At 48.0% G+C, this 14,105-nt stretch overlaps 2 protein-coding genes across 15 annotated transcripts in view; one reads left to right on the forward strand and one right to left on the reverse strand.

Annotated features, from left to right (window-relative positions):
- Nucleotides 1–14,105, reverse strand: part of RIBC1 (RIB43A domain with coiled-coils 1) — a 538,781-nt gene that overhangs the window by 80,420 nt on the left and 444,256 nt on the right. The gene's annotated exons all lie outside the window — the stretch shown is intronic.
- The window catches only part of IQSEC2 (IQ motif and Sec7 domain ArfGEF 2), a 73,476-nt gene that overhangs the window by 40,778 nt on the left and 18,593 nt on the right, over nt 1–14,105 (forward strand). Inside the window, exon 1 of one of the 14 annotated variants that reach the window (XM_075578481.1) lies at nt 1,659–1,812. The exons of 10 other annotated variants lie outside the window; for them this stretch is intronic. In XM_075578481.1, coding sequence (XP_075434596.1) covers nt 1,790–1,812 — 23 coding nt within the window. In that variant the 5' untranslated portion in view covers nt 1,659–1,789. Of the gene's footprint in view, nt 1–1,658; nt 1,813–3,260; nt 3,359–4,863; nt 5,041–12,224; nt 13,009–14,105 lie in introns of those variants that run through there. 3 more of the 14 variants (XM_075578477.1, XM_075578478.1, XM_075578479.1) reach the window with 3 other exon arrangements.

Raw genomic sequence — 14,105 nt, forward strand, 5'->3', positions numbered from 1 at the left:
CAAGAAAATTGGTCTTTCAAAGTTGTTGTTTTTAAAACAGAAAATGCTAAAAGTATTTTTTCTTACTACAGAAATGATTTATTAAAAAAAAACACACATGCAGGATATTGCCTGAACGGCAGCTTTAATTGGGTTGGTGGAATTGGTATCACATTTTCTGTCTAGTTCTTTCAGATGTTTGTGGGATAGGACTTAAACCGGGTGATGTAAGTAAATCTGTTTCATTTGGCTGAAGGAAAACTATTTATTTTGAGTGGCTATACTAGGCTTTTTTTCCAAGTAAATGTCGGACTGGAATTTCTGATCCATTAGGCTCTGGATAAGCAGACTGTGGTGCTTGATTAATGGTTTGGTGAAATAATTCCTGAGCCATTTGATCACATCCAGGAGAAATTACAGCTTGCTATTAAGTGGAGAAGCAAAGCCCTTTCAATGCCAATTTCTGCATCAAACCATATACCCACACATGGTCCTCAATGGGGACCTCTGCCACATGTGTATACTGCTTTGCTGACAGGCCATGGGTTACGGGGGGGCTCGCTTCAGTCCTCAAGCCCCCCATCCCCCAACAGGTCCGGTTTTAAGGATATCCCAGCTTCAGCACTCAATCAGTGGCTGATTTAAAAAAAAAAAAAACGGAAACATTTTTTGCAGGCTTAGATTTCCTCTTTAAAGTTTTATTCTTGAGCAATAAAAACAACCAAAACGGAGACTAGGCCATAATTCTGTCGACCAATTTGGGAATCCTACTTACCGGAAGAAACTATGATTTCAAAGATCGCCTCTTCAGGGGGCACATTTCCATAGCAATTCACAGCAGTGGCCATTCTTTCTGAAAAATGTAACGTTACTATTGCGCCAAGCGGTTGTATTACCTGATGATTGCGCAGTTACATCACTTTTTCATCCCATTCACGTGTTTATTCTTATTAAAGTTTAAGGACAATGTGAGGGATCGGTTATGTGGGACCGTAGGTTTTACCCTTTTACTGCCAAAAAGTAAGCTCTTTAGAACCCAAGGGGTTTATGCTGTGTGTGTATATATTATGTATGTATGAGTATACGTATACATGTATCACTGTACATACCGGTCCCCACGTCAGCCTGTTGCATTATCGCTTTGCTATGTATAGAAATTGTTTGTATCTCACCCCGTTAATGAATGTGTTGCATTGCAATGTGTTTGATCACCGGCGCAGTGTCTGCATATGGGTATCAGGGGCGGGCAACTCCAGTCCTCAAGGGCCACCAGTAGGTCAGATTTTCCGGATATCCCTGCGTCAGCAGAGGTGGTGCAGTTGAAGACTGAGCCACTTGTGCTGAAGCAGGGATATCCTGAAAACCTGATCTGTTGGTGGTCCTTGAGGACTGGAGTTGGCAATCCCATGTCTATAGTAACAAGGGTCAAATGAATGGCAAAGCTCTGTTGTCTAAATATCTTGTGACAAAGGGGGTTAGGTTTGATTAGCCGATGCATGCCTTGTACGCACGTAGCTGTGCGTTTCTTCCTATATTTAGCTGCTTTGCTTTCTTGCAAGGAGGCATTTTTATTGTGCTAATCACTTAGCAGGAATGCTGCCAGAGTCACATTCTACACTGCAGAGTGTACAGGAAGTGGCCTACCGTGGCCTACTCTTGGTGTGCTACTGAGGAACATTACAGTAATACTGTCTCATAACAATCCGAACATGAAGCTTCAGTCCAGGCTCCCTGAGAGGGGACCCCTCCTGGGTAGCAGCTCCGTCTCTGTGCACTTCCATTCTTGTGTCGGTCTTGAGAATTTGGGATAATGTTCTGGCTATGCAGAGAACGGTTAGTATACAAGCTGATGGAGTGAGAAGGAAATGTGGCCCCAGAAATGGGGCAGCAGGGGAGGTGGTGGAGTTGGAAGAGGGATCAGAGCTGTGATTTGTGTTGTGGTTGTGGAGGGGAGTAGAGTCGGAGATGGGGGTGACCTCAGATGCAGTCTTCGGGAGGGGGGGGGGGTCAGAACATTTGGGCAATCAAATCTGTGGAAGGGAATAGGGTGAGGGCTCCTGTCTTTTTTTTGCGAAAGGGAGTGAGCTTTTATCTGTTGGGGGATGTTGCTCTTATGGAGTTGGGTTATCTCAGAGTTCCTTTCTTGAAAGAGGGGTTGGTGAAGAGGTGTATGGATCTTGGAGCTCCTGCCTTCAGTGAAGGCGATATACATGACATCTGTGGTATGGGGAGAGACCTCCAATCTGCTTTCTGAGGATGGCGTGGGGAGTGGAGAAACCTCCAGTTTGTCTGTGGGATGGGTTTGAGACCTCACAATTCCTATCTGTGGGAGGTGGGTGAAGAAGTGGAAGGACCCTGAGAGCTGCTCTCTGTAGGTGGTGGGAGGAGAGGCCTCAGAACTTCCCTTGTGTAGGAAAGCGTGTGACTATGAATAGTGAAGCAGTACCATAACACAATGCCTCCTTGTTCTAGCACAGATAAGAACGGAGGAGTTGTATCATTGTGACGGATTGGGGATGAGTCCACGTGCAGCCAGCTAAGTGTCACGTTGCGTTTCTCATGTGTGCAATGAGCTGTCAAGGCCTCAAGCCGCCGTGACACATCCATACACATCAGACTGCTCATGTCTGGCAGCATAGCTTTACAGCACGGTATCTGTGTATTTGCCTTTAGCTGTGTGCGGTAATTGTCAGTCCTTGTGTTTTGTGCTGTCAGAATGTTATTCAGTGCTCAGCTATACATACAGATGTAGCAGGCGGTATTGCCCCTGTTAACACAATGCTTTGCAATAACACGAACAGTAGTGTTCTTGAAATCCATGGGTAAGCAGATGACACAAGTGTTGTTTAATGTTATATTGTGTGTTGCCCACGTTAACGGATAATGTTTGCTACATCTATAGTACAATCAAGTCCTTTACAAGTTCAGTTACCTTGCTTTTGCTGTAGGCTGCTGTGGAGATTATCAATATGTGGTCCCATCCTCGGGGGACATAAAGGGCCCCATAGGTAGACTAACCAATGGCCCCCTAACTCCTGAAGTGCCTGTATAGTGAGTTCACTATCGGAGCCCAGACTGTGAGTAAATCCTGTCATACAGTTGTCTTGTGGGTGAAGAGGCTAACACAAGAGCATAGGCCCCTTCCCTTTCTCCCTGTCATTTCAGCCCTCAGTGTTAGTTCTTACCAGGAGACACAGGTCTCAGCTGGTGGCAGTGTGACAGGCAGCAGGACGGGAGAACGGGGCAGGGCCGGGGATCAGGAAGAGCCGCCAGTCACATGCACACATGGAGGCAGTATGGTGGGGATTTATACCTTTCTCACTAACTTCCAGTGCAACTGTTCCTTCCTAAGCCTCCTGCTTCGCCGCCTGACTGCATGGTACAGTGTCTCCCTCCCTCTGTCTCTGACCTCTATTCCTCTGTGTCTTCAACCTCTACTGCTGTGTGTGTCTCTCAACTCGCTCACTTTCTCCGTTCCCTTGTTTTCTCTCTTTCTTTTTCTTTCTTTCTCTCTCTTTCTTTTTATTTCTCTCCCTCTCTCTCTCCCCCCTCCCTCTCTTTCTCTCTCTGTCTTTCTGTCTTTTTCTCTCTCTCTCTCTCTCTCTCTCTCTCTCTCTCTCTCTCTCTCTCTCTCTCTCTCTCTCTTCCCCCTCCCCCTCTTTTTTTCTTTCTCTCTTTCTCTCTCTTCGCCCCTTGATCTTTCCTTTCCTTGTAGCTATTGCTATAAGTTCACATTTGAGGCTGGATTTGGCTTTAGAACCAGTTGCCATATTTACAGGCGTGCTCCTGTCTCCTTGGGCAGAGTGTGAGTTTGTTTTAGGTTTAGCACATGATGGTCTCGCGACGACTTTTGGACACACACACACACACACACACACACACACATACACCCACACACACACATACACCCACACACACACACACACACACACATATACACCCACACACACACACATATACACCCACACACACACCCTTCTGTCTCCATGGCAATGGTTACTATGAACCCTTTTTGTCTCTTCTTCCTCCTCCTTTACTCCTCCTCCTACAGGAACCATGGCAACCCTATTCATCCCCATGGCAACTGCCTCCTCCACTGGTTGAGGCTCTTCTGAAAGGATGCTGTCCTGCCTGACCCCCTCCTTCTCTGTGGGTGCATGGCAGGGCCGCATAGTGCGGGGGATCCAGTTTATTTCTGGCTGCTGTATATTTCCCCAACTCACAGTGTCTTACACTAGCCTTACTCCGTGCCAGGATTTGCATGTGACCTCTTGTCACAGCCGTAGGCTTCCATGGGAAATGTCACATGCAAATTAAGTTTCATGTTGCACTGCAGGAGCTGAGCGCTAATTTTCTGTTTTTTATATGGTAACTCAACTCCTCTGGTACCCGCAAAGGACTGTTACGGCAGTAGTAAAATAACATGTTCTAGAAAGGGGGCAGTAAAATGTGCACTTTCAGTCCTGTTTTGCAGCTGGGATTTCTACCATTCCCAAAGCTTACAAAGTTTTGAGTGTCTAATGTCCCAGAAGTCGCTCTGTTGAAAATGCGCATAACCTAGCAGCCCCCATGTTGTGACTTGTGCTGTTATTGCCCCCTTGCTATAGGATTTCCTTTATAATTGCCCCTCTTGTAGCCCTTCCTTCTTCCCACTGGTGTGATGCTAAAGGTTTGTCCCAGTGCTGCCTGTTGGGGCTGTGGGGAGAGGGGAGAAGTGTCACACCTGTCCTCCAATCCCTATTCCTCCTCCTCACTCCACGTGAATTTTTTGTGTTGGTTGATTCCTGTCGTATTCCCGGTTCTCCCCCCCCCCCCCCCCCCCTTTCTGGCTGTTATGGACTACTCCACCCCCTTTTGGCTGCTGTCACTGCTGTGCTCTGCTCAGAGGCGGCAGTGCTGCTGATCTGCAAGGAGGGGAACATCTGTGCACTGGGCAGTAGCAGGGGGTCAGAGAAGGGAAGATCCAGGGAACGGAGGCAGCGAGACCCCACCGGCAGGCAGCATGTGGTGCCTGCACTGCGCGTCTGACAAGACCCCCAGGATTCTGCAGCATGGCTTTTGGTATGAGATATACCTATACACACTGCATGTTTTTGAAACGGCGTCATACATATTCACTAAAGATTCAGGCATTTTGCCTGCCTGCTAGAAATGTGCATATAATTGTTGTTTTTATATCCACAGGAAGGATACAGTGTTCTGTGTATGCAAATATAGGGGCACACCTACATTATATAAATACACAAGGTACCAACTGGTATCTGCAGGGTTGCGAGTTGTGCTGTATACTTTTCTGTATACTATTGATTGTAGGTTGTCGGTATGCTTATGTAAATATGTAACCAATATACATGCAGATCTGCGTGCTGTATAATTATTTTAATGGTTTTTTATTAGTTTACCAACGGCGCCCTGATTATCTGTAACTACCGACTGCAGATATATTAAGGTGCACTGACTGGGCACCAAGTGATGGATGTAAACCCGGCATCTGTGTCTTGAGTTTGAGATGAGAATCAATCCATATAATTAGTGACAGAGCAGAATGCATCAGTGTTGGCAAAGCCAATATTTTGTGTGTGTGTGTGTGTGTGTGTGTCTCTCTGCTTGGGGAGCCAGTCCTTTGTAAGGCCTGAGGGAGAGGAATTTTGGGACCTGCAATTCTACCCAAACCCTACACTTCTCACGAATGGAGGAGCTTGCAGTACACCCAAACATGTTAAAAAGTATGAATTTGGCATAAAAGAATGGTCTTTTAAACCAGGGGTGCTCAACTCCCCCTCTCCCTCCCACCGCCCCCAAACAGGTCAGGTTTTCAGGATATCCCAGCTTCAGCACAGGTAGCTCAGGTCTAAGACTGAGCCTCTGATTGAGCCACCGGTACTGAAGCAGGGACCGATTGAGCCACCTGTGCTGAAGTTGGGATATCCTGAAAACCTGACCTGTTGGGGGGAGGCCTGGAGCTTAGCGCCCCTGTGCTAAAGCATTCCTCTGTATCGGGACCTCATTAGCGGCTTGTTTCCTTGTGCTTAGAGCTGACCCGGATGTATTTTATACTATTGCGCTAGATGTGAAACAAGATGGAAGGGTGAGGGGCCCATGTGTCTCATATACTAGTGTATAGCCTTGGGTTGGAATATTATCTGCTCTGCAACAACACAATCTCATAGGCTTTTGGGATGCCTGCCAGTGCAATATATCTGTATTTATGCATTCTGGTTATTGATGGTGTAATATCTGCACTTTGGAACAGGCAGCCTGAGAAGTGTAATATTTCCGCACACACAGGCAGTGTAATATGTGCTAATATCGATGCTCTTCCTATCTGCCGTAGGGATGCCAATCAGCGATGTGCTGTTTGGGCATCGTCACCAGTCGCCATGTGTTGGCTCTCAGTGCCTGCCAGGCGTCTGCTTGTATTTTCCTCTGTGCTGGCCTTGTTTGGGTGAGAGACAATGGGATTCTTCTCCCAACTCCCTGTAGTGCCCTACTGCAGTCTCCTGTGAGCATGCTCCGAACTGCCGAGACCAGCGTATAGTTACGTACTAATACAATAACTTTCTATTATAACCCTGGGCTTATTCAAGCTTTTGGGGATCACTGTGTCGCTAATTTATATTAAATCTGCTATGGGGACTACCTATTCTTTAAGGAAGAGTATTATTTGATGGTGTTCCCCAAATGTTGCAGTGCATAGAAGCAGAGAGGTGCTGGATAATCTTGAAGAAGGGTGCTCCGCAATACTTGGACTTTGTAAGTAATGGGAAAAGTGTCTGTTAATGTTTTGAGCATGTTAACCTTCGAACCCAGGCACAGCTAAACATTGCAGGAGCTGTATATTCATTCCAAGGTATTTACTGGTCACCCTGATGTGAAGACGGGGAGATTGATGTCTGTTGGCTGAGCAGCGGTATTATCTGATGTTGTAGGCTATATTACAGGTCTCGCTAGCAGTGAAGATAAGGCTGACATTTTATTTATAACCTCTGTAATGTAAATTCTGTGCCTGCAGACCTGACTAACAGGTTTACTTAGGAACAAGTCCTAATTGCAGACTGTATAACCTGCAGGCTGGAGGTGCTGTGACAGAACTATTTTGGGCTTGGGAGTAATGTAAATGTTGCAGCAATGTGAGAGCTATGTGAAGGTGCGGTAATGATACAGAATGGGGGTATGGTGTGTGTGTGTGTGTGTGTGTGTGTGTTCAGGGGATCAATACCAGGAAACCAGGGGGAAGCTGTATGTTGGGATTGGGGTGCAGTGCTAGTTGGTGCAGAGCTATAACATACTACTAGTATACACCAACACCATGTAATTACATTGTATATCATGCTTATCTTCATAGCATACACTCGTTACGTGCTATGCATGGCTTCGTGCACCCCGATCCCTTATCAGCGTTGTTTTGTGAGTAGCAGCAGGGCTATTTGTTGTGGTGCCTGGGACTGGGGGTGATGTATGGTGTGTATCGGAGTTGGAAGCAGTTGGCTCTCACGGCCCTGCCTCTTTACTGAGAATACTGCGGCTATAAATACCTCCCCACATCCTGGTGTTTCATTGGCGTTCCTCCGGCTCCTGCGCAGGCGGTGCTGATGGGAGTTCTGTAGGAGGGCTAGTTGGCTATTAGTAAGGAGTGTTCTGGCTGCTGTGGAGGATAAAAAGCCTCACTGGGTATGTACCTTTTTTGTACTTGCCCACCGGCTACTTAGTTTAGCGCTGTTTAATAAATGAATGCTAGGGCTGGCTAATCAACTAGCCATTATTATATAGGGTTAGAGGTGAGGGCAGAAGGTGGAGGTCGGAAAACAAGAACATTCACCCAGATAGGGAGATCTGCAGAGTATTATCACTAGGAGCAATGCTCTGCGTGTCTCTCTCAGCGGGATGAAGGAATGTTTCTCTACGTAGTAAGAAGTTCACATACCCGGAGGTTTACCTTTAACTCCTAGCAGCTTATGCATTAAAGTTCCTGAATGGACATTTTGAGAAATAGCTGTGAAAAGTCACCCAGCCATATTTATTACAGAGTAGTCACAAGTCTAAACCGTTCACAAAGAAAGGCTGGTCTTTCAAATTCCCTGCAATATGCAATTTGTATGCCATCATGGGGGGTTATTCACTATCCGGGCGCTATTCACTTCAATGGGCGTTTCTGTGCAACCGTGCCTCGATCAGCCCTAGAACGCTTTAATGTGTAAATCCCTACTACTGAGTGATAGTAATATCTCTTATACTAACCCCACAAACACTGGCGTATGTATTCTATTAGTGGCAACAACTGGGACAGAGACGCAGGCCACTTTTGACACGAAACTGCATGAAAGGACGGCGTTCCTGTCGCCCAGAGCCGTCGCGGTATCTGCACTGGCCATTTGCTCCCGTTGGAGGCGCAGTTACTGCCAGGATAAGTGTATTATTTGGGTGTAGTTGGAGCCGCAGTCTGTGTGCGGTTCGGACCATCTTGTGTAGATGATATCTAAAGTAGGGGCGGCCAACTCCAGTCCTCAAGGGCTTCCAACAGGTCAGGTTTTCAGGATATTAATGCTTCAGCACAGGTTGCTCAATCAGTGGCTTGCTAAAGCAAGGACTGGTTGAGCCCACATGTGCTGAAACAGGGATATCCTGGAAGCCTGACCTGTTGGTGGCCATTGAGGACTGGAGTTTGCCACCCCTGTGCTAAAGTGTCTCCAGTTGGCCCTCCCAAAGGTAACAAGTGACTATAAATATATAGTGCTTGGAACATGCAAATGTATTGTGTTCATTTTCCTACTGATGATATAGCTAAAAAAAAAAAAAAAAAATTGCAAGCGGTGCAACAATAAAATGCAAATGGTGCAACAGCAAAAATCCTCCACTCCAACCTTTGCATAGATAGTTTTCTCCAAAGAAGGGAAGCGTAGGATACGGAGGAGACACGGAACAAAACAATAACGCAATATCGTGAGATGAATCAGAGGGGTAGCCTTGGTAAAGCTTCCGAAGGGTTCACTCACATTTGGCAAAATAAAGAAAGGCAGATCCTATACGGCTCCAAATCCTTGGTGGATACGTGGGATAGGTGCAGGTAGTCTCGGCGAAGAGAGAAACGCAATAGTATGGACATGTAAACTTTATGTATGAAAACTTTACAGTGCGTACTCACGATAGGTACATTCTTTAAAACGGTACCCGAGAAGAGGCTGAGAACCGTTCCCTTTTCCCGGACGGTGCAGACGGGACGTTTACGCGAGACGCCAAGAAGTCACGGAGGTGGTGAGATGGCGGCGTGTCTACAACTCTGGAGATTGGTCTCTGTTCCCACTCCCTTTTTATATATGTTTTAAAGAATGTACCTATCGTGAGTACGCATTGTAAAGTTTTCATACATAAAGTTTACATGTCCATACTATTGCGTTTCTCTCTTCGCCGAGACTACCTGCACCTATCCCACGTATCCACCAAGGATTTGCCTTTCTTTATTCTGCCAAATGTGAGTAGACACTTCAGAAGATTTGTCAAGGCTTCAGCTAAGTTGGAGAAAAGTGTCTGTGTGTCTCTCTCTGTGTCTCTCTCTGTGTCTCTCTCTGTGTGTCTCTCTGTGTGTCTCTCTGTGTGTCTCTCTGTGTGTCTCTCTGTGTGTGTGTGTGTGTGTGTGTGTGTGTATGTGTGTGTGTGTCTATCTTTATTTATATAGCGCCATTAATATACATAGCACTTCACAGCAGTAATACACGTGACAATCAAAGAAATAACAAATAATACAAATAACAGAACATGGGAATAAGTGTTTCAGACATAAAAGTAACATTTAGGAAAAAGAGTCCCTGCTCTGAAGAGCTTACAATCTAATTGTGTGTGTGTCTCCCTGCTCACACGGTATGCTCTGCCCTTCTGGCTCACACAGGTTTATCTTCAGCTGTCTAATAACCGCACTCCGTGTGCCGCCGCTCTGCAATGTTTGCTTACATGAGACCCGCCGTGCCAAATTACCCAGCACCGCACCATCCCCGTGACTCGGAATGGGACATTTGGTCGCGGATGTTTTACCGCAACCAAATGTCCACCAGCGCTTCACGGTAACTCGCCCCGCAGCCAATTCGCTGCAGGGATCCTCGCCGCCGGCCACTTCTGAGGTACGTTTATTACTGTTTGGAGTAGGGGGTTAATTTAAAGAGTTTTTGGGTAAGGCACTTACCTTGCCGGCGGGATGAGTCGCGGTGAAGCGCCGGCGGCCATTTCTAAACGGCAAAATGGCCACGAGCAAATGTCCCAGCCCGCCTGTGACCAGCCTGTGTTTCATGGGACCAGTGCCCTGATTAATCCATGTGCGTGATTGTCTGTGTCCGCTCTTTAAGCAGATTTGTCATGAAAACCTATGGAGAGGGGGATTAAACTGGAAATCAAATCAAATTGAAATGCAATATTTCCCTTCAATTGAAATAAAAAGTGCTAAATAATACTTTACAAAAAGTAATGTATAAGTCTGATTTACTTAAAATTAGTGTGTTATCGGGGAGAGGGGAGTGAGAGGGGTCTCTAAGGGAACAAACAATGCTTTTCTAACTTTTTTTTTTTCCATTCAAATATTTTGATTCAATAATACATGCATAAAATATAAATACATTACCTATTAGAAAAACCACAACAAATAATGTACAGTAATTGTTGAGGGATGAATGAAAAAATTAATTACACAAACTAAAACAAAACAGAGCCCCAAAATGTAACTAGTAAGGATGAATCCCAAAAGCCAGTCCTCTGAGAGCACAGACTGTCTCTTCGCCTCTCTGTGTTGGATGAGAGTGAATTTACTTCTGCGTATCTCGTACTGCCTGGATAGCTGCCCCTTTGCCAAGTGTCTAAGGCTGCGGCCAGACAGGGAATGGGCGCGCTGCGGCCTGGGAGCGCGGCCACGACGTCACGGAGCTGGTTCGCCCTTATTGGGCGAACCGCTCACGTGGCTCACACTGGCCAGACACATTGCCGCAGTGTGTTTAATCGCGGCCAGAGTGAGCGCGACTGCCCGCTCAACACCACCCTGGACGAGGCCTAAAGCTGTGGCCACACTGCCTGCACTGCATGCGCGCCGCCTGCAAGGCAGCCGAATTCCCCGGTCTGCAGTGAGCTGCAGGGGGAAAGACGAGGGCGTGAGGTGATGTCACCTGGTAGGTTCGCCGTCATTGGCTGAACCGCCGGGGCGTGGCCTAGCGCTCCATCACGACTCCTTATCTCGCTTTTCTTGAGAGCAGGAGTTTCTGTTTGCGCGGCGGCCGCTCTCGCAGGCAGCCCCGGGCCCATTGTGGGGCGGCTCCTGTCCCTGCAGCGTCCGCCACAGCGGGCGCTGCAGTAGCCAGCGGGGACCTGGCCTGTTGCACACCGCAGCACAGAGGAACAGAACAGGTTTGTGCAGTTCTCAAACCAGCAGATTAGTGAGGAATTTCCGTATAATGACAATAGTTGATTAGAAATTGATAGCAGATAAAGCCACTTGGCACACCCAGGCCGCCCGTCCTACATGATGCTTCAGTTAGATCCGTGACATTCCTAGTGACAAAGCTGCCTTCTAAGTACATATGGTACTTCCACTGTTTTACGGCTCAAATGTCTTCTTTTTATTTATGTATTAATATTTACATACAAACAAATGACGTAAGACTAATACAATATGGTTATTACAAAATGATTCATCAGTCGAGAATAATAGAAAATAAAGGTTAAAAAGGAGCAATTAAGAACTGAATTGAAATATTTAACATTATATGTCTCCTTGTATGTTTTTTTATTTTTTTTTTTTTTTAATATATAAACAGTGGCACTGTTTTAAAAAGGCTTGGTATACACTTGTTATACTAAAAATCCCCTTTAGAAGTTCTTGTCTCATTAGTGTAAAAAATATGTTTGTTTGTTTGTTTGTTTGTTTGTTTGTTTTGTTTGTTTTCACACTTCCTCTGTCAGGCACCAAACGTCATTGTATCTTTTCTAAAAAAAGAGACCCATTGTGCATGTGAAGTCTGATTACCATAATCGGAACATGAACACGCGCCTCGATGTCTCATGCCATTTCTCCTGGTTACACAGCCAGAGTTACTACTACACAACGCTGCAGAATAATGTCCTAGTAGTGCTTTGTACAACGCTGTGCTCTGTCGGAGCTCTATAACAAATAAATCTGAATTATGTAAGAGAGGGAGGACCCAGTGGGGGGGGAGGAGTTGTTGGTTGTTTCCTGAATGCTCCTTAGTGATGGTTTTAGGATTTCCGTCACAAACGGCAACTGCAGCCTCCCCGCTCCCCTGCCTCCCTCCTGCTCCGTACCCACACTGAGGGCTGCAGCCTCCCCGCTCCCCTGCCTCCCTCCTGCTCCGTACCCACACTGAGGGCTGCAGCCTCCCCGCTCCCCTGCCTCCCTCCTGCTCCGTACCCACACTGAGGGCTGCAGCCTCCCCTCTCCCCTGCCTCCCTCCTGCTCCGTACCCACACTGAGGGCTGCAGCCTCCCCTCTCCCCTGCCTCCCTCCTCCTGCTCCGTACCCACACTGAGGGCTGCAGCCTCCCCTCTCCCCTGCCTCCCTCCTGCTCCGTACCCACACTGAGGGCTGCAGCCTCCCCTCTCCCCTGCCTCCCTCCTCCTGCTCCGTACCCACACTGAGGGCTGCAGCCTCCCCGCTCCCCTGCCTCCCTCCTGCTCCGTACCCACACTGAGGGCTGCAGCCTCCCCTCTCCCCTGCCTCCCTCCTGCTCCGTACCCACACTGAGGGCTGCAGCCTCCCCTCTCCCCTGCCTCCCTCCTCCTGCTCCGTACCCACACTGAGGGCTGCAGCCTCCCCTCTCCCCTGCCTCCCTCCTCCTGCTCCGTACCCACACTGAGGGCTGCAGCCTCCCCTCTCCCCTGCCTCCCTCCTCCTGCTCCGTACCCACACTGAGGGCTGCACCCTGTGACTGATTTGCCTGACCTTGCACTGCTGTGCATCCTTTTCCCTCCTCCCCGGAAGATGAGAAAGAAGAGAGGGGGGAAGCCGGGGCGCCTGCCTGCCCGCGCTGCACTTTATATGTGAGTGTAACATCCCGGGGGTGAGAGGGCAGGGTTTTACGGCTGGGATCTGTCAGGTGCCCTTCAGAGGGGAGAGCTCACAGGACTGCGTGTGTCTGCTTGTTTACTGGATGTGTCCCCTAAGGACCACTCTTGATTTTTCTGCTGCGACACCCTCTGTTTGCTGCACTGTAAACGCGTTCACAATCTCGCACATGCATGCACACTACACAAACACACACACACCTGTCCAGTATACCTACAGAGACACGCACACGATATACCCGTACACGAACACTGCTTCCCCTCCCTGGCTGGGAAACACTTTCTGTTTTGGTTGTTGGATCAGGCAGCTGAGCTGTGTAGATCAGTGTGCAGGGATACGGTGTAGCTGGGGGCAGGAGGGTGAGGGTGTAGAGGGCACAGAGAGACAGGGGTAAGGTCCTGGAATGTGGTTTGTGCATGGAGTCAGGCTGAGGAGCTGTGTCGTAGGGCAGGTTGTGTGATGGGGTCTGAGTGCTTGTGATTTCTAAAGTTTATTTCAGGTTACAGCACTTTGTATGATGTCTCTGCTTCACTTCCCTCCCCCACCCCCCCCTCCCTCCCTCGCCCCCCCCCCTCCCTCGCCCCCCTCCCTCCCTCGCCCCCCTCCCTCCCTCGCCCCCCTCCCTCCCTCGCCCCCCTCCCTCCCTCGCCCCCCTCCCCCCCTTCGTACCCCCCTCCCTCCATCTCTTTAACACACACACACTCTCTCCCTTAGCTTTTCTACACTCTCTATCTGCTTTTTCTCATATCTGTATTGTCTCTCGTATATCTCACTGGCTCTCTCGCTCTCTCTCATATCTGCTCTCTCCCTCTTTCTCTCCCTCTTTCTCTCTCTTCCTCTTTCTCTCTCTTCCTCTTTCTCTCTCTCCCTCTTTCTCTCTCTCCCTCTTTCTCTCTCCCTCGTTTTCTCTCCCTTTCTCTATATTGCTCTCTCTCATATCTGCTCTCTCCCTCTTTCTCTCCCTCTTTCTCTCTCTCCCTCTTTCTCTCTCCCTCGTTTTCTCTCCCTTTCTCTATATTGCTCTCTCTCATATCTGCTCTCTCCCTCTTTCTCTCCCTCTTTCTCTCCCTCT

Source organism: Ascaphus truei, chromosome 21, assembly GCF_040206685.1.
Source record: "Ascaphus truei isolate aAscTru1 chromosome 21, aAscTru1.hap1, whole genome shotgun sequence".
Lineage (NCBI taxonomy): Eukaryota > Metazoa > Chordata > Amphibia > Anura > Ascaphidae > Ascaphus > Ascaphus truei.